The 23,493-nt window shown below is 55.6% G+C and overlaps 2 protein-coding genes across 3 annotated transcripts in view; one reads left to right on the top strand and one right to left on the bottom strand.

Annotated features, from left to right (window-relative positions):
• Positions 1–3,352: 3,352 nt before the first annotated feature.
• On the bottom strand, positions 3,353–12,936 carry ACBD4 (acyl-CoA binding domain containing 4). 2 transcript variants are annotated; one of them, XM_023191414.2, is made up of 10 exons: positions 12,157–12,936; positions 11,874–11,998; positions 11,488–11,608; positions 11,332–11,416; positions 10,963–11,083; positions 10,648–10,734; positions 10,271–10,341; positions 10,114–10,174; positions 8,950–9,080; positions 3,353–4,091 (listed from the first exon to the last, which is right to left on the bottom strand). In XM_023191414.2, the coding sequence occupies exons 2-10, from the start codon at positions 11,959–11,961 to the stop codon at positions 3,963–3,965; spliced, it is 894 nt and encodes a 297-aa protein (XP_023047182.1). In that variant the 5' UTR covers positions 11,962–11,998; positions 12,157–12,936; the 3' UTR covers positions 3,353–3,962. The 2 variants fall into 2 exon arrangements, with proteins under 2 accessions (XP_023047182.1, XP_023047181.1); XM_023191413.1 differs by having other exon boundaries at positions 10,114–10,189; positions 12,157–12,931.
• A 1,964-nt stretch (positions 12,937–14,900) lies between these two features.
• Positions 14,901–23,493, top strand: part of PLCD3 (phospholipase C delta 3) — a 26,684-nt gene continuing 18,091 nt past the window's right edge. Inside the window, exon 1 of the mRNA XM_023191415.2 lies at positions 14,901–15,214. Within this exon, the coding sequence (XP_023047183.1) occupies positions 15,064–15,214 (151 nt within the window). The 5' untranslated portion in view covers positions 14,901–15,063. The remainder of the gene's footprint in view (positions 15,215–23,493) is intronic.

Below are 23,493 nucleotides of genomic sequence, written 5' to 3'. Positions count from 1 at the left end.
GGAGGGGGGAGCGGGGGAATGGAAGGGAAGCGGGGGGAAGGCCTCGCCCCCAGGCCTCAGCTTCTGTCGAAGAAAATGGCCTCCTGGGGCCGATTTGGTCTTTTCACTTCCGACCGAGATCATTTCCTGAGCCGGGACAGGGGAGGTTTGGGCCAGCCATGAGGCTGTTTGTTGGGAAAGGTTCGGAATGATTAATGAAAGGTTCGGAATGATTAATGAGTTGAAATCATCAGCCCTGGCTGTCCGAGAGGGAAGCCGGTCTCACCTGCAGAGGCCCTTCCTCGTAAGTGGGCGCTGGGCAAGACTGAGAGGGAAGCATGGAGGAGACCTTGCCCCGAAACTTGCGGCAGGGGATTCTGGCGCAGGGCTGGGGGGCCGATTCCCCCGGGGGCATAGTTTCTCCGAGTGAAATTCTCCAGACCCAAGCGCCCTGCCCTCCATAAACAGGGACTGAGAGGACCCAGAGAACCCTCCACACCAGTCACTGGGGCCTAAAATCTTGGCGCCCTTTCCACTTCTCCCTCGCCACACACCCAGTGACCCTTTCTTCTTCTTGCTTCCTTAGTAGCATCCCTGACATTCCAGCACGTTTGCACTGTGCACCTTTTACGCACAGAACCATGTGACCTCACCACAGCCTGGCGAGTTAGGCACGATAGGAATGACTGTCTCCATTTTACAGATAAGGCATCTCTAAGACACCCGGAAAATAAGTGACTTGTCCAAGGTCACATGACAACCATGGGGCAGTTCTGGCTACAGCGCGGGTCTTTGTGACCTCCCCATGCCATTTTTCTTTCTGTCACAAACACAAAACCCCGTTTTTTCTTAAAATCGGGAAAAACTCTGGATTTTGTTCTTTTCATTCCCAACAACTTCAACCTTATTCGGCCCCTATATCATTTGGCATCCAGGAGGGTACAAAGAGGGGTGGGATGCCATCCTTGCCTTCAAGTTGCTCATGGACTGTGGAGGCCATCAGACCACAGCCAGCCAAAAGGGCAAGTGAGGGAAATCCCGGTGGGAGCCAATGAGCTGAGTGCGTGGGAGCTGGGAATTATGGGCAAGTGTCAGGAGCAAGTGACTTCCTGGCTGGCTCTGAAGGATGAAGAACTTTCAGGCAAAGTGGCATGAAGAGGGGCATTTTAGGAAGACCAAGCATTATGTGCCAGGAAAGGGCTAGTCTGGGACCTCGGTGGCTCTGGGCAGTATGAGATATTGGGGGGCGGGGGCCAGTGGTGATGGGCATGGCCAATGTAGATGCCTCTAAGGGGAGCCACAAGCAAGCACGCGGGCCTCTGGGCACAGCTATGTATTCTGAAAATGAACACTTTCGTTTGTTTTCTATGGGCTTCCAAGAACTCGGGTCCACCTGAAAAGCTCCCCACTCTGTGTGGCTTCATCCCTTAGCAGGCTTCCTGAGAGCAAGAACTGCCCCTCAGAGCTCTCCTGGAGGAAAAAGGGGTTTTGCAGAGAACTTGGTTATTACAGAGATCTCCAAATTGTTACCACATCTTCAGACTCCAGATGATTCTGGGGTACCCCAATCTGGAGCATTTGGAAGGTACAGCTGAGCCCAGCCTCAGTGTCCTGGACTGGGCTCCATTGTATGGTCTCATTTGTCATATTGGAGGAGAGGTGGACTGAGGAATGGCTTGTGGAATTCTAGAATTCTGTCAAGGGGCCAGGCACCTTTACTATTAGCTGGGTTCTAACCCTTTGCCAGACATTTAACATGCCCCATCACTGGTAAACCCCAGGACTGCCTTATGAAGAAGAGATCAACACTATTTCACAAACAAGGGCCACCCAAGCCCAGAGCAGTTAAGAATCTTCCCCAAGGGCCGGGCGTGGGGGCGCACACCTGTAATCCCAGCACTTTGATCATGAGGTCAGGAGATCGAGACCATCCTGGCTAACACGGTGAACCTCATCTCTACTAAAAATACAAAAAATTAGCCGGGCGTGGTGGCATGTGCCTGTAGTCCCAGCTACTCCGGGGAGGCTGAGGCAGGAGAATCGCTTGAACCTGGGAGGCAGAGGTTGCAGTGAGCCCAGATCGCACTACTGCACTCCAGCCTGACAACAAAGCCAGATTCGGTCTCAAAAAAAAAAAAAAAAATCTTGCCCAAGTTCCACAGCTACTGTGCAAGTGGTGGAGCTGGCTTCAGCCCTGGGCCTGCATCCCCTACCAAGGTGGCCCTGCTGTTGTCTGTCCTGCTTGCTGCAGTCCAGCCATATCACAGGGGCTATTCAGCCTGTGCTTGTGTCCCTGGGCTGACCCGTGCAGAGCGCACCGTCTAGCCTCAGGGATGCCTTCCCGGCTTGGAAAGGACTGACGACTAAAGAGTGACTGTGGCTTCCAATGGGGTCAATGATGGCCAAGCCTGGGGCGGTGGTCAAGACTAGAGGCTGACAGGGAACTCAAGAGTTTAAGGATCTCAGCCAGGGACCTTCAGAACTGCCTCTTCCTTACCCAGGGGTAGGAAGGTCCTAGGGCCCAGGTGGTGGCAGCGGCGGGGGACTCTGGTAGGGACCCTGGCCAGTGGACTTGGAGGCGCTGGCACCAGGCGGCGCCCAGAGCGGCCAGTTTCGCCGTTGAATATGGGCCGGGCCGTGGCTTGAGTCAAGGCGGCGCACGACGACAGAGCTGGTGCTGACCGAGGGAGGCCAAAGCCTCTGGCCTGTACCCCCCAGAAGGCGAGTGCACGCGGGCGCTCGGCCCACCCCGACGGGGGCTTCCAGGCGCGCAGGGTCCTGCCCTCTACTCAGGGCTGGGCGACGACGAGGTTCTCGCCGGGCCTTGGCCTTCCAGAAAATTCCCTGGGAAGGCCCAGGCCCAGAGATCAAGGTGAGGCACTGGGAACAGGCAGCTGAGGAGGGGGCAGCGGACATTTCTGGAGCCTAGGGCTCGGAACCCATCCCTACGCCCGGGGCGCGGAGCTGGAGCTGCCGCCGTCCCCTTCAGGCGGGGGCCAAACCAGCTCCTCGACCCCGCCCAGCCCTGCTCCGCTCCTCCCGGCCACCCCCAGCTCGCTCGGACCCCGCGTCCCCGACGGGGCGGCGGGCAGGGCCGCGCCCTCGGCCCGACCCCCGTTGGCTCCGCCCTCCCAAGGGTGCCCCCCTCCCGACCCGGGCCACCCTTGGTTTCCCTCCCTCTCCCCTCCACACCGAGGCCTGTTTTCCCTTCGCTTGCCCGGGGAGGAGGGAAAATATTCCCCATTCAGAATCACCAACCGCTGGCCTCTTTCAGGGCCATCAAGGGGGCACTGGGTGGGGAGCAGGAAAAGGACTTGTGCTTCTCCCGCTCCAGGCCCCGCTCCCCGCTCCCTCCGTAGGGGACCAGACAGTAGAAGATTATGGTTTTCTTTTATTGAGTGAAACATTCGTTTGTAAGTGAACCTTCAGTGAAGACGTCCTGAGTGTGTGTGGGGGCGGAGGGGGCCGGCAGGGGAGGAAGGCGAGGAAACTGCGCTCATCCCCCTCCCCCGGGGCCTGCTCACTCCTCCCAACTGGTCGGGGCCTCCTGGCCTCCCTCCCGCAGCCTCCCAGCCAATCATTCTTCCAGGCCCCGGCCCGAGTCCCAACTTGCCCAAGAGCTGAACCTCTTCGGGAAGAAGCAGGGGTGGGAAGAGAGTCAGGTGACCCAGAGGGTGGGGAGGGCAGGGGCTGAGACCCGATAGCCCCGCCCCCGAGTCACGGCCAACCCAGCACCGGGGACGTGCACCACAACTGCAGCCTCCCAGGGAAGCCTGGGGTGGTTGCGGGGAGGGAAGGAAGCGTCCCTATGAAGGTGCAGGGAGGGGTGGGGTCTTATTTGCACCCCACGCTGCGTTAGGGGAGGAGGTGCGAAGGCAAACACTGACAGGAGGGGGAATTTTGAATGCTGTTCTTCAAACCCTAGGAAGGCTCATGGCACATAACATAGTCTCAGTTGGCTGCAGAGACCCGTCCACTGACAGTCACCTCTTTTGGGTCCGAAACATTCGGAAGAGCCACTGGACGACGAAGGGCCACAGGAGGAAGAAGAGCAGCGTGGGCCCCGGGAGCCCAAGGGGCCATGGCCGAGCACTGGGCCTGGGCTGCGGCCTCTGCAGCCAAGAGGGAAGGAGTCAGAGGCCAGTCCAGGCCTCAGCACAACCTCCCTAGGAACCTGCTTCCAATTCAGTGGGAGACTGGAAAGACCCTGCCCCAAGTCTGCAACACTAGAAGGGAAGTGGCCCCCAGGTGGTCCTGACAGGTTGAATGCCAACTCCCTCCCACATCTTCCTTCCCAGGGCAATCCCAGTGTCAAGAGAGGCTGGAAGGGCTGTGGGTAGAGGGAGCGGCTTCCATGCCATCTTCTCTGGGCCACAAAGCAATGACCGTTGGTATTACCTGAAGACCTCTGTTGTTAAGGATGTGCCACATATTTCAAATGAGAGCCCTGGGTACCCAGATTTTAGTTTCCAACTATCATTCTCCACTAAAAAGGAGCCAAGGCTCCGTGGAGAAGTGGTTGATTCCAGGCCTAGGGCAGGGAAGGTGGAAGTGAATGTGGGGCGCCTTGTACCAGGAAAGCAAGGCCGCTTTTAAAGATTCATCAGGTCGTGTTATAAGAACATAGGACCCGGTTTGAAAGGGTCGCGAATGGCCAGAGTTGTGACTAAGCATCAAAAAGAATGACTGGGGCAGACCGGGCGCGGTGGCTCACGCCTGTCATCCCAGCACTTTGGGAGGCTGAGGCGGGCAGATCATGAGGTCAGGAGTTCAAGACCAGCCTGGCCAAGATGGTGAAACCCTGTCTCTACTAAAAATACAAAAAAATTAGCCGGGCATGGTGGCAGGCACCTTTAATCCCAGCTACTCGGGAGGCTGAGGCAAAGAATTGCTTGAACCGGGAGGCGGAGGTTGCAGTGAGCCAAGATCGCACCACTGCACTCTAGTCTGACTGACAGAGTGAGACTGTATCTCAAAAAAAAAAAAAAAAAAGAAGAAGAAGAAGAAGAAGAATGACTGTGGCTCCTGGGAATACGGAATCTGTGAAATCCATGAGCCCACAGTGATACTCAAGAGAAAACTGGAATTTTGTCACCATTTAGGTAGGTGGCTTTTAAATTAATTTCTTTATTTTCCTTTTTCCTTTTTTGTTGAGATGGAGTCTTGCTCTGTCATCCAGGCTAGAACGTGGCGGCACAATCTCGGCTCACTGCAACTTCCGCCTCCTGGATTCAAGCGATTCTCCTGCCTCAGCCTCCTGAGTAGCTGGGATTACAGAGGCCTGCCACCATGCCCAGCTAATTTTTGTATTTTTAGTAGAGACGGGGTTTCACCATGTTGGTCAGGCTGGTCTCAAACTCCTGACCTTGGGTGACCTACCTGCCCACCTCAGCCTCCCAAAGTGCTGGGATTATAGGTGCGAGCCACCATACCTAGCCTAAATTAATTTCTTACTTTATTTTTTTATTTTTATTTTTATTTTTTTTGAGACGGAGTCTCGCTCTGTGGCCCAGGCTGGAGTGCAGTGGCCGGATCTCAGCTCACTGCAAGCTCCGCCCCCCGGGTTCACGCCATTCTCCTGCCTCAGCCTCCCGAGTAGCTGGGACTACAGGCGCCCGCCACCTCGCCCAGCTAGTTTTTTGTATTTTTTAGTAGAGACGGGTTTTCACTGTGTTAGCCAGGATGGTCTCGATCTCCTGACCTCGTGATCTACCCGTTTCGGCCTCCCAAAGTGCTGGGATTACAGGCTTGAGCCACCGCGCCCGGCCCCAATTTCTTACTTTAAAAATATGTAACTAAAGAGAAAGAATGAAGCATTTATCCTTCCTTTCCACTGTATTTCAGGGAAACTCAAGATGATGAGGGAAACAGTACACAAATGATAGCTAATAGATGTTAAAGGAATCATAGCATTTAAAAGTCAGCTTTTTTTTGGCAATCACTAAATTATTGACTCAGGCAAGGATTAGCAATTGTCAAAAACTGGCAAATGGAGTTGATGCGGGACTGGATATTATCTGACTGCAGGAGCAAAACATGACTTTACAATGGTGGGATCAGACTCCCTTCAACCATGCCAGTGGTCCATGCTAGAGTTACTAATGGTGGGACATCCAGATAGCATGTGTCCTCTGCCATGAAAAAACATCACCTCTGATGTAGTCTGGTCCAAAATGTTGTGGTTTTTTGTGTTTTGTGTTTTTTTGAGACAAGGTGTCACTCTGTCGCCCAGGCTGGAGTGCAATGACACCATGATAGTTCACTGCAGTCTCAATCTCCTGGGCTCAAGCGATCCTCCTGCTTCAGTCCATGCCCAGCTAATTTTTAAAAATATATTTTGTGAGACAGGGTCTCACTATGTTGCCCAGGATGGTCTCAAACTCCTGGGCTCAAGCAATCTGCCTGCCTCAGCCTCCCAAAGTACTGGGATTACAGCCGTGAGCCACCGTGCCCAGCCCAAATGTTTAATTTGACTCTAATCCAGTGTTTAGATCTAATCTCCAGTTCATAGGAAATGTATATCGAGGAACCATCCATGAGGATGTAATTAGACCCAAAAGGTGGAACATTCTATAGGACACCAGCTCAGGCTGGTCAGCAAGTCAATAACAAGGAGAAGGACTAAGCTAGATTAACAGAGAATTGAAAGGGGAACAGATGCAATGTGTGGTCCTAGACTGGAAAAACAGCAGTTGGAAATGGTGGTTTCAGGATAACTGGAGAAATTGGAATTTAGATTGGATATTTGATGATATTAAGAAATTAATAATTGTGTGTAATATGATGTTTGGGCTAGGTAGAATGTTCTTATTTTCAGAGATATATTTTTTTGTTTGTTTGTTTTTAAGACGGAGACTTGCTCTGTAACTTAGGTTGGAGTGCAGTGGCACAATCTCGGCTCACTGCAACCTCTGCCTCCCAGTTTCAAGTGATTCTCCTGCCTTAGCCTCCTGAGTAGCTGGGATTACAGGTGCCTGCCACCTCGCCCGGCTAAGTTTTGTATTTTTAGTAGAGACGGGGTTTCGCCATGTTGGCCAGGCGGGTCTGCAAATTGCTAGGATTACAGGTGTGAGCCACCACGCCCAGCCTATTTTGAGAGATATGAACCCAACTCTTTCAGGGTGGAACATCATGATTATAATCTGTTTTTTTGTTTGTTTGTTTGTTTGAGATAGGATCTTGCTATGTTGCCCAGGCTGGTGTTGAACTCCCAGTCTCAAGAGATCCTCCCTCCTCAGCCTCCCAAAGTGCTGGGATTACAGGTGTGAGCCACCATGCTGGCCTGTAATCTACTTTAAAAATCTTCAACATTTAAAAGTAGTAAATGGTAGGAAAAAAAGAAAAGGGGGCCTGGCGTGGTGGCTCACACCTGTAATCTCAGCACTTTGGGAGGCTGAGGCGGGTGGATCACGAGGTCAAGAGATTGATACCACGGCCGGGCGCGGTGGCTCAAGCCTGTAATCCCAGCACTTTGGGAGGCCGAGACGGGCGGATCACGAGGTCAGGAGATCGAGACCATCCTGGCTAACACGGTGAAACCCCCGTCTCTACTAAAAATACAAAAAACTAGCCGGGCGAGGTGGCGGCGCCTGTAGTCCCAGCTACTCGGGAGGCTGAGGCAGGAGAATGGCGTGAACCCGGGGGGCGGAGCTTGCAGTGAGCTGAGATCCAGCCACTGCACTCCAGTCTGGGTGACAGAGCGAGACTCCGTCTCAAAAAAAAAAAAAAAAAAAAAAAAAAGAGATTGATACCATCCGGGGGACCATGGTGAAACCCCGTCTCTACTAAAAATACAAAAAATAGCCGGGCATGGTGGTGCCGCCTGTAGTACCAGCTACTCTGGAGGCTGGAGAATCACTTGAACCCAGGAGGCGGAGGTTGCAGTGAGCCGATATCATGCCACTCTACTCCAGCCTGGGCGACAGAGCAAGACTTCATCTCAAAATCAAAAAACAAACAAACAAACAAACAAAAACAGAAAAAAAGAAAAGAAAGCAAGCCCTGTTGAGGGGGAGGGGCAGTGTTGAAAAGTTAGCCATCGTGGATCTGAGGAAACTCACCCCCGCTGTGCTGAGTGGGTTAGAGGTCACCCCAGAGACCCCTCACATCTGGGAATCCAGCCCTCTCCTGCCCCCACCACCTCAGGCTGTTCAAGAACAGACCCACTCACAGTTAATGGTGGGTACCAGCTTTGCAGGCAGACAGACTAGGGACCACTGCCAACTCCATCGCTTAGTGTTAATATTAACAGCAATAGTAGCAACAGAACTGACTGGAGAAGGCTTTCTGTGTGGTGGGCACCACGGAAGCACCAACATGCATGGCTGAATCCTCACAGCAGCTCAGAGAGGCTCTCCCAGGCTATGTGCCCTCAGGCAAATTAGCCCTTTGGAGCCTTAGTTTCCCTCTCTGAAAGGGAGGTGAAAAGAAACTCTATCCCTAGGGCTGTTGTGTGAATTCAGTGGGAAGATGCCCATGAGTGTTTGGCGCCTAGCGGGGCTCCAGCAATGGCAGCTGTTATTTAGTTTGCAGAAGCCCAGGAGCCCAAGTGTCAGGGGCAAGCAGAGCTAGGAGTTGAGAGGGATGCAAGGGCTGAACCATTTGGGGCAAATCCTAATTCTGGGAATGGTAGACCTGACAGAGGGACAACAGGGACCAGCATCCTCAGTGCCCAGAGCAGACACATCATGACCCTTCCCACGCGAGATTAGTCCTGAGGCTTAGCTTCTCTCCAGGCAGATGGAGGGGAGAACGGCAAAGGGCCCGGCCCACTCTGCCTTGAGAGTGGAAGCACGTCAGCCCCCTCCACCCTCACCCCCACCTCCTGTCTGCTGCAGGAGCCACGCCATTCTCTGGAGAGAGATGTGGGCAGGTGGAGGCGTGAGGACAAAAACAAAAGTGGCTGGATGAGGAGCCCAGAATAGAGACCAGAATCTGCCATCATCTTGTCCGATGGGGTGGGGGACTCACCTGCACGGGGGGCCGGGGCATGCTCTCCAAGCTCTGCACCCTCGCCTGCACCTCTTGCATGCTCTTCTGCAGTGCTCGAACTGTCCCCAGCAGCCACACGTCCAACTCCTGGGGCCCCGCTGTGCTCCCCTCTGCGGAGCACAGACACACAGGGAAGGGGGCTCAGGAGGCAGTTCAGCTCTGGGCAGTGGGGCGGCAGGCTGGGGCAAGCCCAGGAAAGTGTGGGAGTGCAACCCAATGCCTGGACCAAGTGTGATTCTTGCAAAGTCCATCTATGTAGCTGAGTAACGGGCTGCTGGAGGTTTAATCCCAGCATGGCCGCTTATGACGCAGATCAACTCATTAACTTTTTTTTTTTTTTTTTTTTTTGAGACAGTCTTGCTCTGTTACCCAGACTGGAGTGCAGTGGCACAACGATCTCGGCTCACTGCCACCTCCGCCTCCTGGATTCAAGCGATTCTCCTCCCTCAGCCTCCCGAATAGCTGGGACTATAGGTGCCTACCACACCTGGCTAATATTTGTATTTTTAGTAGCGACAGGGTTTCACCATGTTGGCCAGGCTTGTCTCAAACTCCTGACCTCAGGTGATCTGCCTGCCTTGGCCTCCCAAAGTGCTGGATTCCAGGCGTGAGCCATTAAGCCCGGCCAAAGTCATTAACTTCTCTGGGCATCATTTTGTCATCTAAAAATTAGGAGAAGATGTCATCTTCACAGGGCTGCTTGCTCAGAGGAATAAGGGAGATACTTTTGAAAATGTCCATACAGGACCTGACACACAACAGGAGTTCTAGAAGGGAAGAGGGCAGAGCTCATTGTCTTCTGAGATTTCCAAACGGGGGTTCCAGAGAGTATAGATGACTTCCCGAGGCTGTGCAGCTGTAGGTGGGAGAGCTGGGCTAGGACTCCCATCCCGCTGGCCTTACTCAGCACCTGCAGAGGGTACAGACTCCTGGGTGCCCTTTGGGGACAGGAGGGAGGGCGGGGACTTTGCCTATCCAGGCAGGTATCTGGCTGATTGGCAGCCCTTCCTGGACAGAGGCTTCTCGCTCAGTGCCCAGCAATGGACTTTCACCTCTGCCCTAGAAAGGCAGCCAAGAGAAGGCCTGGGATGCCAAGACCACAAGAAAAGGCAGAAGTGGGTGAAAGGTTGGGCAGGAGCTCACCTTTCTCTGTAGGGGGCACGGGGCTGTTCCTGGGATCACGCTTTCCTCCAGATGCTGCCCGCTGCTCTGCCCAAACCTGCTGAGATGAGTCAGAGGGCTGAGGGTGGGAGTGGGAGCACAGTAGGGTGGGAAAAAGGGGAACAGGGACTAGTCTCACCAGCTCAGGCTCCAGCTGCTCCAGGGAATCACAGAAAACCTCGGAGTCCAGGTCTCTGGGTGGATGGGACTCTGTGGAGGGATTGGTAGAGTTACTGCCCAGAGGAAGCTGTGGAGGGAGAGCAGAGGTGTGCACTGGACAGAAGCACCTGTTTAGGAGACACTCTCGAGATACAAGGCACTGGAGATATCACCACCTGAGGCACAGATGGGTGCCAGAAGCAAGGCCCTGGAACAGGAATCCTAGACCCCAGTCCCTGCCTTTGGGAGCACAGGAAGTCTCAGTGTCTGTGGAGGGCACAGCGTGGCATCCAACCTTCTCCCCTCCAGTCCTCCCCCAGCCTGGGTTTGGTCCACCCCTCCTGCTCAAGCACTCACCTGGGCTTGGGGGTGCCAGTGCCTTGGGGAGGCAGGGAGGCTCTGAAACAGCCCCAGCATCTCCATTCACAACCTGGTCTTTCCAACCTGCCAAGACACAGCACCCAGAGGTGGGGCTGGGGAGAGGTTGGCACCTCCCAGTGTGATCAAGCCCCTATTCAGGATGAGCCGTGGATGCTGCCTGAGATCCACCTCTCAGGGGCATGGGGGTTCTAACAGGGATGTCACCTGGAGCCCTCGCCCCCAGCCCACCTCAGGCTAGACCTAGCCCGAGTTCACTCAGCACTGTTGGAGCTCCCAGCCTGGGAGTCTGACCTGCGACCCTTCTCAGGAAGGTCTCTGGGGGCCTCGGCATGTCAGGGATCACCTGGTACAGGGGCTCGAAGTAACCAAACATGTCCTCTGCCACCTCACCCAGGGGCACTGTGTCGATCACCTGTGGGGGAGGGGGTCTGTTGGGGAGGGAGTGGCATCCTGTCCCTTCCGCCCTGCTCCTGCCCTGTCACACACCTCCACCCTGTGCCCAGTCAGGGGCCAAAGATAGGCAGGGCTGGGGGTAACGTGAAGGTGGTGATTCCCATGAGGGGGTCCATGTTTAGGAAATGGAGTGAGGGTCAGAACTGGAAGGGCAAGGGGCAGGCCCCCTGTCCAGGAGCCTGGGGACAGGGAACCTGCAGCCCCTACCTTCTGTGCCACCAGTTTCATTTCAGTGATGTAGGCAGACATGGCCTCCTCCCTGCTCATCTTGCCCAGACTGTTCCAGGCGTCCCTGGGGGCAGAGGGCTGTGAGAGGGCTGCTTGACCGCTGAGGCTTGTTTGCCCAGCCAGCCGGGAGCTCACCACTTATATCGTCCAATGGGGTCCCAGAACCCAGGCCGGGGGAGCAGGCAGGGCCCCATGGTGGCCTGCTTGTAGTAACTGTAGAACCGCAGCATCTCTTCATAGGAGGGGCGGTAAGAACCTGGGCAGAGTTGGGAAGCCAGGGCAGAACATCACTCCCAGCTCCAAGGGGCGGAGGGGCGGGAGAACCCCGCTTGGAAAGGGCAGAGGTGGAGATGGGTCCCACCCAGGGCATCTGGACTGGGGCAGGAAGTGGAGGGGACCCCCAGGACAGCTCAGGAAGGGGCTTGTCTGTAAAAACTGCAGTGATCAGGACCATTCTTTCTTCAGAGTCAGACCCCAGGCGTCCTGAATGCGAGTCCAAATGCGAGTCCCCGCAGCCTCACCGTTCTTAGGCAGGTTCTGGATGACGCTCACTGCAGCCTGGAACTGTTTCTGGCAGTCGGGCTCTGGGCTTTCTTTCTCGGTGCCCATGCTGCTGCGAGCCCTGGGGCCCTACTTTTGAGCGACTCTGCAAGAAGCAGCCTTCGTGTGAGGGGGCCTCCAGGGTACCCCCGGCACCATAAGCCAAGGATCCACTTCCCAGAGGGGCAAACTAAGCTCTTCAGAGGCCCGAGGGAGACACCCTGGGAGGTCAGAAGTTGTGGTTGAGGAGCCTCCTTTTCCTACCTCAAGGTAGCGTGGTGGGGCCAGGGTCGCCACGGCCTCGGTGGGTGGAGAGGCAGGTGGCAAGGGCCGCAGTGCCAGATGTGTCCGTCCCCAGATGCGCTTTCTTTAGCTGCACATCTCCAACTCCTGGACAGGCAGAGAAGAGAGGAGGAGTCAGGGAGGGGCGAACAGTCTCCCACCCTGGCCGCCTGCACCTTGGCCCAGCCTGCGCCCTGCGGCGCCCACTGCCGGGACACCTGGGTCCTCTCTAGCCACCACCCCGCGGCTTCCTACTGTCCCCGGGGTCCAGTAGGGCCGGGATGCCGACGCAGAGCGAGGGGGGAAATTTAAGCCAATGAGAGAGCTTGTTTCACAGTCGGCTTATCTACCTCAACCATTCAGCGCGGCCCTTTCAAGAAAATGCAAATAGTTTCTCAGAGCCTTTCCCAATTAGGCGGGGCTTAATCCTAGGGTCGGACTTCCCAGCCCGGGATGGCCAAGGCGGGCGGCAGCGCCCCCTGGTGCACATAGTGAAAGGTCGTGGCGTCCTAGCGCCCCCTGGTGGAAATCCGCATCTGTTCGCTGATATCCAGGCCTGGCCGATCCTAGGCAACCCCCTCACCTCTTTACACGTTTAGGCACTGGGGATTAACAAAAGTCATGTCCTGTCGTCAGGCGTTCTGGAGGAGGGACATCACAGCTGAGTTTTGGAAGACGGTCGGGCACCGTGGCTCATGCCTGTAATCCCAGAACTTTGAGAGGCCAAGGCAGACGGATCATCTGAGGTCAGGAGTTTGAGACCAGCCTGGTCAACATAGTGAAACCCCGTCTCTACTAAAAATCATAAATTAGCCGGGCGTGGTGGTGCGTGCCTGTAATCCCAGCTACTGGGGAGGCTGAGGCAGGAGAATTGCTTGAACCCGGGAGGTGGAGATTGCAGTGAGCCAAGATTGCCCCACTGCACTCCAGCAGTCTGGGCGACAGAGTGAGATTCCATCTCAAAAAAAAAAAAAAAAAAAAAAAAAAAGCAAAATGTAGATTGCAGAATGATGGTTACCAGAGGCTGGGAAAGGTACTGGGGAGGGGGTGAAATGGGTACAAAAATACAGTTAGAATGAATGAGATCCAGCATTCGGTAACACAATACAACGATTATAGTTACCAATAATGTATTGTATCTTTTAAAATTAATTATTTTAAAAACAATTTTTGTAGAGGCAGAGGTCTCATTATGTTGCCCAGGCTGGTCTTCAATACTTGGCCTCAAGTGATCGTCCCACCTCTGCCTCCCAAAGTGCTGGGATTACAGGCGTGAGCCACCGCATCTGGCCAATTTATTGTATATTTCAAAATAACTGGACGGGACGTGGTGGCTCAGGCCTGTAGTCCCAACACTTTGGGAGGCCAAGGTAAGAGAATTGCTTTGAGGCTGCAGTGAGCTCTGATAATGCCACTGCACTCCACCCTGGGCAACCAAGTAGTGAGAACTTGTCTGTAATAAATAAACAAATAAATAAAATACAAATAAAAATAACTAAAAGTGGAATTGGAATGTTCCTAATACAAAGGAATGATACATGCTTGAGGTGATGGGTATCTCAATTACCTTGATTTGATCATTGCACATTTTATACCTATACCAAAACATCACATGCATCTCCATAATTCTCTGCAACTATTAAGTATCCATAACAATTAAAAGAAATGTAGACTTAGCTTGTCCAACAACAACAACAGAAGAGTAAACCAGGAGAATAAGGAAGGGTTGCTCCTGGAGGAAGGAATGGCAGGATCAAAAGTACAAAGGCGAAGACGATAATCAGGAAGAAAATTCAGGACCCCAGAGAGGCGTAGGGACCCAAGCCAGAGTGCGGAATCTCTGGGCGTGGGAGATCTGAGGATGGGGTAGAGCAGGGCAAGCAGGTGGCGAATCCAGGCCCTGAGCACTAGCCTCTCTGTAGGATGCCACGCCGCTGGCCGCCGCTGAGTGGCGGTGTGCGCCCATCTCTCTGCCGGACCCAGGCCACCGACTGCAGAAACGCTGCCACCTAGACGTCCCCCACTTCGCGCACGCACTCTGGCGCTTGCATATAATTAATAAGTGCACACCCGACTCGGCCACCAGAACCCGCACGCGGATGCCCACCCACGGGTTGACGTCGCGGACAACTACATCGCAGGTGCCGGGCTGGGGTGCCGGCCTGTCCAAGCCTCGAACCCAGAACTAGTTGCTGGGGACTCCAGGCTTGGCTCCGCCTCACGCTTCCCAGGTCCGTCAGCTCCGAGCCTGTGGCTCTCCGAGAGGGCAGCACCTGGCCTGGCACAGGGAGGTTAATCCTATGACGTCACTGCCAACCTCCCCCACCCCCATGCCCATCTCTTCGGGTTCGTGCTGTCTCGCGCGGCTCAGCTCCCGGGGTTCTGCCTTCGCTCCCGGCCCTGCGTCCCGTCCCGGGTCTGGTTCCCTGCTGAGGCCTGCGGCACGACGCGGACGCGGAAGGGAAGGAGAAGGGGGTCCTGCGTCCGCCTCGAGTCAGGGTCCCCGGGAAGGAGAGGGTGTCTGTGCCAGAGGATGGCCCTCGTCCCCGGTGCCGGCTCCCAACCCCAGCCCCGCAGCATGGGGGCTCTGGTCACCGTCACGGACAAGTTCAGAGGCTCGCCCGGACTAAGGGGAGGCGGACTCACGAGCTGGGGTGAGCGCTGAGGCTCCAAGGGTCCAGGCCACCGCCTGGCCCCGCCTCCGCACCGCCCTGGCCCCGCCCCCTTCCCATCTCGCCCCACCTCCTGCTGCCTCCTCCGACTCCCTCCAGCGCTGCTAAGTTTCTTCGCTCGCCGCCGCGCTCAGAGCCGGGGCCGGGCCGGAGCGGCGCCCCGCTGCCCTGTCCCCGTGTGCAGACCCCGGGCCCGGCCCCGGCCCCCTGCCAAGCCATGCTGTGCGGCCGCTGGAGGCGCTGCCGCCGCCCGCCGGAGGAGCCCCCGGTGGCCGCCCAAGTCGCGGCGCCGGTCGCGCTCCCGTCCCCGCCGACTCCCTCCGATGGCGGCACCAAGAGGCCCGGGCTGCGGGCGCTGAAGAAGATGGGTCAGTGACGGGCAGGGGGCGGTGGGGTGGGCGCGGACCGTTCCCAGGGGCCCAGTCTGGGGCGCTCCAGGGAGCGGTTCGTGGACTCCCCAGGCTGTACGGGGCTGGGAGGCTATGGCTAGGGGCGGAGGGCCAGCGCCGTCCAGCCGGGGGTCGCACCTGGGGTCATCCGCGAGAGTCCCGAGGCGAGCCAGGCGCCTAGGATGTTCTTTGCTTCCCACCAGGGGGCGCCCGCGGGGCGTCTGGAGCGCGAATTCGGGCACAGGCGCTGGTGGGGTCCCCAGGGAGAGTGGAGCGGGAGAGGGAGGCTTGGGGTGTCCCTCGCCCGGCTCCCCAGCAGTATCTAGGGTCTGCCAGGGTGTCTCGGGGTCTTGGCGGCCCTTAGGAAGGATGCGAGTTTGTGATTGGCCTCCGCAGAGGAGGCTGGCCTCCGCAGCAGCCCTCCAACCCGCCGCCCCACAGGGGCAGCCACAACCACACTGCCCTGGCAGGACTTGTCTAACCAGTTAGAAAGCCCGAAAGCCAAGGCTCTCATGTCAGATTTGGGGAGGTCAGTCGTGGAGAAGGAATGTAACTGTGGCTCACTGGAACATCACAGAGGCAGCTGGCACTGGGTGGGTTACACAGGTGGTGTCTTGCAATCTTCCTCGACTTCCTAGTTGGGAGGCGAATCCTCATTTCACAGGTGAGGAAACTGACTCAGACACAGCAAGGAATTTGCCTGTGACCACACAGCCAACAAAGGGCAAAGTGTGACTGGCACCCTGGTGGTGCCCCACCACATGAGCCCTGGTACTCTCTCAGAGTCTGGGAAAAGTGGGACCCGCAGGGTGGTGGAGGGCTTGAATGAGAGGGTGCATGCGAGAGTGTTGTCTGACGTGGAAAGGACCGCGCCACTGAAGTGCTGCGTTGGACCTGCCGTTGGTACTCAGTGGTGGAGAAGCTAGGTGTGGAGCTCCGGAACAGTAGGACAAGGCTGCCAGGGACCCTGTGTGAAACTTGGGGCAGAATTCAGGGGTCCTGATTGCCAGTTTTGCCTTCTTGTTACCCTCACTCATTCCACCTGAGTGCTGACTGTCGGGGCGCTGTGCCTGGCACTCTGTTTCCTGAGACATAGGACACCGTCTCTACCCTGCAATCCATTCAACTGCGCATGCATTGAACAAGCACTTATGCTGTGATCGACAGGTGTCTGTGATCGACGGGTGTCATTCTCTGGGCTAAGAAATGGTGTGGTTTGGGGATAGCTGAGGGCAGCCCTGGGAGTCAGCCCCAGCAGGGTCATGGGTGCCGCAGAAGGGCTGAGGGGTGGCCCCGTGCCCATTGGCGTCTTCATCCCACACGTTTTTTGAGCGGCATTAGTGGGCCAGGGTGCTGTGCCAGGGCCTGGGGCTACAGAGGTGAGTAGCACAGAGCTTTGCCCTCAGGAAGTGCACAGTTTAGTGGGCAGAGTCACATTCAGACAAATAATTACAGCTGAACCCGGGCGTCGGTACCCGTCAGCTGAGTAAGGCTGCACGGGAGCTCTGGCCACCTCATCAAGGTGACACTCTCGGGAACTACGTAGGTATCAGAATGTCATCTCAGCCACCCTCATTCCTCACCACTGCCCTGTCCTGCTGAGTGACTGCAGAGAGAGGAATGTTGAGTCCGAGTCTGTTGGGAATGTCCCTTCCCCAGGCCATAGGGAGCCCAGGGACAGGGTGGAGAAGGAAACCCAGTCTTGGGGCCCAGCCCCTTGGGCCATCAGGGGCCAAGACCTAGGCCTGTCACCCAGGTAGCCTCCCCCACCTTGGTCTGCCCCTGCCATCACCACACCCCTTAGCCTAACAGAGAATAGATTTTATGTCAAATCAGGTCAAGGGACTAGGGCAGGGAGTGGCTCAGAGGGGCCTGAGGAAGGAAAAACTTTTAGGGCCACACTAGGGAGACCCAGATGAGCGGGGAAGGAGGAAGAAAACACCCCTACAGTGAGTGGGAGTCCTTTGTCCCCACTCCAGTCCCCCGCTCTTGGGCTGGGCTGCTGACTTGCAGGGAATCATTGAAGAGAGAGGAGCGCTAGAGCCCAGTGATCACCTGCCATGCGCGAGGCACTGTGCTGAGCTTGCATCAGATCTGATCCTGCTTAATCCTCAGGCATCCCTGTGCGAGAGGTGCTGTCCTCATGTCACATTACAGACGGGAAGCTCACGGCAGAGGGGTGTAATCACTGCCCAAAGCCACATGCCTACCTACTGCCAGAGCCTACTTTTCCATGATGGCTCCCAGTGAATACTTTCTGTTGTTGCTGTTGTTGTTTATGAGACAGGGTCTCATTCTGTCACCCAGGCTGGAGTGCAGTGGCATGATCATGATCATGGCTCACCGCAACCTCAAGTTCCTGAGCTCAAGTGATCCTCCCACCTCAGTCTCCCGAGTAGCTGGGACTCGGGAGACTGGCAGACTGGATACTACCACATCCAGCTAATTTTGTTTTTATTTTTTGTAGAGTTGGGGTCTCACTGTGTTGTCCAGGCTGGTCTTGAACTCCTGGGCTCAAAGGATCCTCCTGCCTTGCATACCCAAAAGTGCTGGGATTACAGGTGTGAGCTACCATTCTTGGCTAGCCTGGTGAATACTAATGAACAATTTTGTCGCTGTCCCAGGTGCTTTTCGCATATTATCTCATTTAATGCTCACAATAATATGAGGTAGGTAGTACCAGTAGCCTTCTCTTACAGATGAGAAAACTGAGACTCAGAGAGGTTTGGTAACTTGCCTAGGGTTCAGAGCCAGGAAGTAGCTGAGAGAAAATTTGAACCCAGGCAGTGTGGCCTAGAGTCTGTGCTTGTCGCACAGTGACTGATAGAGAAGCTGATACCTGCAGGGGTCTGCTGGCCTCTCCTCTCCCACGGGGCACCTGCCAGCCCCCACGAGTGTCCTCACAGGGCTGCCAAATAAAATACAGAACACCCAGTTAAGTTTGGAATTCCACTAAATGCGAAATTTGGAATGTATTTACACTAAAAAATTATTTTTTATCTGAATTTCACATTTAACGTGTGTCCTGGATTTTCTCTGGCAGCCCTGTATCCCCAGAGCCCTGTGTGTGCCTATGCCCTGATGCTCCGCCCCTGCCCCCATCCTCCCCACGGGCAGAGGCCTGAGTGGGCAGAATCCCGCCCCTTTCCCTGTCCGGCCTGCATACACTACCAAGTGCCCCTGAGCGAGAGGGCTCGGCCCATGGCCTGCCTGGGATGTCTCCCGCAGGGTGAGTGAGACTGCTGTGGGTGGGCTTGACAGGTGAGGGTCTTCAGAACAACCCCCAGCCCTGGCAGGTGCCTGGCCTGGGTGGTGGGTAAGCTGGGTGGCCCTCCAGGCTAAGCAGGAGCATGCCAGGTGGCACTAGGGGGCTGGCTCTGCCAGGCCCTGTGGTCTCCCTCACATCTTTCCCTGTCCCCCACCCTGACTTCTGCACCCAACCAGGCTTCATGCCTGTTCTGGCCCCACAGAAAAGGGTGCTGCCACCCCTCCTTGCTGTGTCCGGCCCAGGGCCAAGGGAAGCACCGCCTGCCTTTCCTGACTTTGTTGATTCTCCAAGGAATGTTATGGACTCTGGCACGGAGCCCCCGCCAGGCTCCAGCCCTGGGTGTGGCAGCCAGCTGGGTCATGGGGGACATGACTGGTGTTTGAGGTTCGGAGGCTGCCTGCTGGCTAAAGGATTAGGGTGGGAGGGTCTTTGGGACCCCTCGCCATTTTGTGTCCTCTCCCAGGGCCTCACGGCCCCGGCCACCTGGAAACGCTCTTTCTCTACTCCCTGCTTGGCCTTGGCCATGGCTGCTGGCTGTAGCAGTTCCCTGCATGACTCGCATTCCTGCGGAGCCCTGTGTGCACCTCCCAAGTGCGAGCCGCCTATTTCCCCCAGGCTGGCCCACCTTCCACCCTCTCCACCCATGAACTCTGTACACACACACAATCACACTCACACGCACACACACGTTCACTCACACTCATACAACTGTCTCTCTCTCCCCCTCACACACACACACACACACCCTATGTACACACCCCGCACACACCCCGCCCTGCATGCCACCCCTCCAGGACGTGCCTGGACAGAACTCCCACCCTCTCCGCCAGCTGCCCTGGCGCCTGTCTCCACCGCACAGCCTCTGTGTCCATCCCTGCCTGGGGCAGCCTGCACTGTCTTTAGCACACAGGGCTTGTCCTCTCTGAGCTCAGTGGTGCACCTGTGAAGAGGGTGGGATTTGGGGCCCCTTCCGGCTCTGACATGAGGTAGTTTCTGGTCCCTGGTCTTGGCTACCTTCACAGAACTGCTCAGGCCCCAGACCATCCACGCCCCAAACCATCGGGCTGCCTGTGGAAGTTGAGAAACTGGGCCTGCCCTTTCCTCACCACGCCTGACCCCTCTGTGGAGGCTGAGATAAGCGGGCAGCTTGGGAAGGTGTCTGAGCCCCAGCTGACAACACTGAATTGGGCGGGAGGTGCCGCTGTCCTGGTCCGGGGAAGGTACCAGCTGGAGGCCATGGGACTAAGGGGACAGATGGATCAGAACGTGTGGGTGCCTCTTTCCACCTGGGGCACTGACTCAGTTCCCCAGAGCCCTGTCTTAGTTTCCTTCTTTGTGATCATTTACTAAGCACCTACTATGGGCCCGGCCTAAACCAGGCTCCGTGTGCTTGTGCCTGTTGTGGCTACTCGCAGCCCTTTGGGGTCAGACTCCCCCAACTTCCACCACATCTCAGCTCCACCGGGTGCCGACCTGGCTGTCTGTCTCTTTCACAGCATTTTTGAGATATTAATTCACATACCTTATAATTTATCCATTGACAGTACCCAGTGGGGAGCACCGTGGGAGGCAGAGGCTATTGAATCACTTGAGGCCAGGAGTTGGAGACCAGCCTGGGCATCACAGTGAGACCCCAACTCTACAAAAAAGTTTAAAAATTATTCAGGCCTGGTGGTGCAAGTCTGTAGTCCCAGCTCCTCGGGAGGCTGAGGCAGGTGGATTGTTTGAGCCCAAGAGCTTAAGGCTCTGCAGTGGGCCATTATTGTACCACTGCACCCCCGCCTGGCTACAGAGCAAGACCCTGTCTCAGAAAAAAGAAATAATGTATACAATGGTTTCCAGCATATTATATCATTATACTTTAAAAATTATGGTAAAATAGGCCGGGTGCTGTGGCTCACGCCTGTAATCCTAGCACTTTGGGAGGCCGAGGTGAGTGGATCATTTGAGGTCAGGAATTCGAGACCAGCCTGGCCAACATGGTGAAACCCTGTCTCTACTAAAAACACAACAATTACCTGGAAATCACTTGAACCAGGAAGTGGGGGTTTCAGTGAGCTGAGATCGTGCCACTGCACTCCAGCCTGGGCAACAGAACGAGACTCTGTCTCAAAAAAAAAAAAAAAAAAAATAGGCCAGGCGCGGTGGCTCACACCTGTAATCCCAGCACTTTGGGAGGCCAAGGCGGGTGGATCATGAGGTCAGGAGATTGAGACCACCCTGGCTAACACGATGAAACCCCGTCTCTACTAAAAAATACAAAAAAAATTATCTGGGCGTGGTGGCGGGCACCTGTAGTCCCAGCTACTTGGGAGGCTGAGGCAGGAGAACGGCGTGAACCCGGGAGGCGGAGCTTGCAGTGAGCTGAGTTTGCGCCACTGCACTCCAGCCTGCGTGACAGAGTGAGACTCCATCTCAAAAAAAAATTATGGCAAAATATATACAATGAAATTGGCCATTGCAACCATTTTGAAGTGGTTAATTCACTGGCATTAATTACATTCACACTGTTGTGCAACCATTACTGTTGCCTATTTCCAAAACTTTTTCTTCATCCAAACAGAAACTAACCATCAAGCAGTAACTCTCCATTACCTCCCCATTCCAGCCCCTGGTACCCTCCCAGCTATTTTCTGTCTCTGTGAACTTGTCTGCTCTGGGTACCTCACATGGGTGGAATCACATAGTATTTGTCGTTTGGGGTCTGGCTTCTTTCACTTAGCATGATGTTTTCAAGGTTCATCCATATTGTAACGTGCATCAGATTTCACTCCTTTACATGGCTGAATATTATTCCATTGTATTGATAAACCCTATTTTGCTTATGCACTCATTTTTTGTTTGTTTTGTTTTGTTTTGTTTTTTGAGACAGAGTCTCGCCCTGTTGCCCAGGCTGGAGTAAAGTGGCACAATCTCAGCTCGCTGTAACCTCTGCCTTCCGGTTTCAAGCGATTCTCCTGCATTAGCCTCCCTAGTAGCTGAGATTACAGGCATGAGCCACCATGCCCGGCTAATGTTTTGTGTTTCTCGTAGAGACAGGGTTTCACCATGTTGGTCAGGCTGGTCTCGATCTCCTGACCTCAAGGGATCCACCTGCTTTGGCCTCCCTAAGTGCTGGGATTACAGGTGTGAGCCACCATGCCCAGCTAATGTTTTGTATTTTTCATAGGGACGGGGTTTCACCATGTTGGTCAGGCTAGTCTTGAACTCCTGACCTCAAATGATCCGCCTGCCTCGGCCTCCCAAAGTGCTGGGATCACAGGCTTATGTGTTGATGAGCACTCGGGTTGTTTCCACCTTTTGGCTCTCATTTACCCTCATTTTCACCGCTATTATTTTGTGATTGTCTCCACCCACTCAGTCACTGGCCCAGCAGCTGCAGGATCAAGGCAGAGATGGTTCAAGTAGATAGAAACCCCACGGGAACAGTAGGAGGTGGGCGGCTTGTGCACCTGCTCAGAGCAGGTAGGAACAAGGTCAAGGCAACATCTGTGGGTTTGGGCCTTGCAGGACCTATAAATGTTTACTGGGTGGCTGGACGGAGAGCCACGGTCCTCGTAGCATCACTGCCCTGGCCCTGAGCCCTCCCTCTGACCTTGCCTCCTTACCTGTTGGTCCTGCCCTTCCTGCTGGACACCCTAGTCCTCTCACTGCTCCAGGGTTCAGAAGCATGAACAATGGGGAAACAGAAGCACCCACTCAGGGACTCAGCACCTGGCCCCGCCTGGGACTCCTTCTGTTTGGCTTTTCCATTGGGTGTGTGGTTGGGGGGCAGTGCCAGTTTGTGGGGCAGCCTGGAATGTCATCCCTTACCCCAACAGGTTCCTGGGGAGCTGAGAGTAAGGGGCCAGGAGTAGGGGCCCCCTCCACTGGGAGCCTGCCCCAGTGGGGGCCCAGTCAGGCGTTCAGGCTGCCTATGTTGATGGCCTGTTTGCAGAAGGCTCTGGACAGAGCAAGCCCCAGTGACTCACCCCCATTTCCGGTCTTAGTCACTCACCTCCCCCACACCCATGCGCTTGGCATCAGAGGGCTGGCCTAGGTAGGGGAGGTGGCCTCGGCTGCTGAGCCTGGTTGTCGTGGCAACGAGCAGTCCCCTTTCCCACGGTGGAGGGAGTGTAGGAGGGTGTGCCTAAGTGTGGTGGCTCTGCAGGCTCCCCCTAACCATTCTGCCCTCACCCTGTCATTGTTCAGGATGGGACCATTTAGAGGCTACCTAGACCTGGTGGGTGGCGGGGGGGGTCTGGTGAACCCCTCGGCCTGGCACATGCCATGTATGCCCAGTTCTTTGTCTGGAGAGGAGGGTTCCACTTTCCCCTTCCTGACCAGGGGGCACCAAGTGGGCATTCACTCAGAGGGCCACGGTCTAGACCCTGAGAGACCCTCTAGAGCCGTTAGGGCCACAGGCTGGCCCCAGAGGGAACATGGCCTCTTAAGGAGGTGGATTTCTCCTCTTGCCCCTGAGACCCTGATTTTCAGTCATGGTCAGAGTGGTTTTTAAAAATACAGATGCCCAGGCCCCATCCCACACCAGCTGGGTGAGATGCCCTGGGCCATGGTGTCTGCAGCCTCCCCTGGGTAATTCTGATGCACAGCTAAGGTTGAGAAACCCTGACCTGCGAGGCCTTTGCCCTGAACTCCGGACAGATGGGGCACAGCTGGGGGTAGAATTCCCTCAGTCCCCCCATCTACCTGTCTACCTGCCTGCCCCTTCAGTCAACACTAGCTGGGAGCCTAGCTCTGGGATGAGCACTGTGGTAAGGAGATAAGACCTCACTCTGGGCCGGGCGCGGTGGCTCAAGCCTGTAATCCCAGCACTTTGGGAGGCCGAGACGGGCGGATCACGAGGTCAGGAGATCGAGACCATCCTGGCTAACACGGTGAAACCCCGTCTCTACTAAAAATACAAAAAACTAGCCGGGCGAAGTGGCGGGCGCCTGTAGTCCCAGCTACTCGGGAGGCTGAGGCAGGAGAATGGCGTGAACCCAGGAGG

The sequence above is a fragment of the Piliocolobus tephrosceles genome, chromosome 16 (assembly GCF_002776525.5).
Source record: "Piliocolobus tephrosceles isolate RC106 chromosome 16, ASM277652v3, whole genome shotgun sequence".
NCBI classification, from domain to species: Eukaryota; Metazoa; Chordata; class Mammalia; order Primates; family Cercopithecidae; genus Piliocolobus; species Piliocolobus tephrosceles.
This window is presented reverse-complemented; position numbering and strand designations above follow the sequence as displayed.

Coding starts and splice junctions, on each gene's coding strand:
- ACBD4 (XM_023191413.1), bottom strand. CDS start 11,961: ATGGGCACCGAGAAAGAAAGCCCAGAGCCCGACTGCCAGAAACAGTTC. Junction 11,609..11,873: donor CCAGAACCTGCCTAAGAACG/GTGAGGCTGCGG, acceptor AACTCTGCCCAG/GTTCTTACCGCCCCTCCTAT. Junction 9,081..10,113: donor CGTGCCCCCTACAGAGAAAG/GTGAGCTCCTGC, acceptor TGTGCTCCGCAG/AGGGGAGCACAGCGGGGCCC.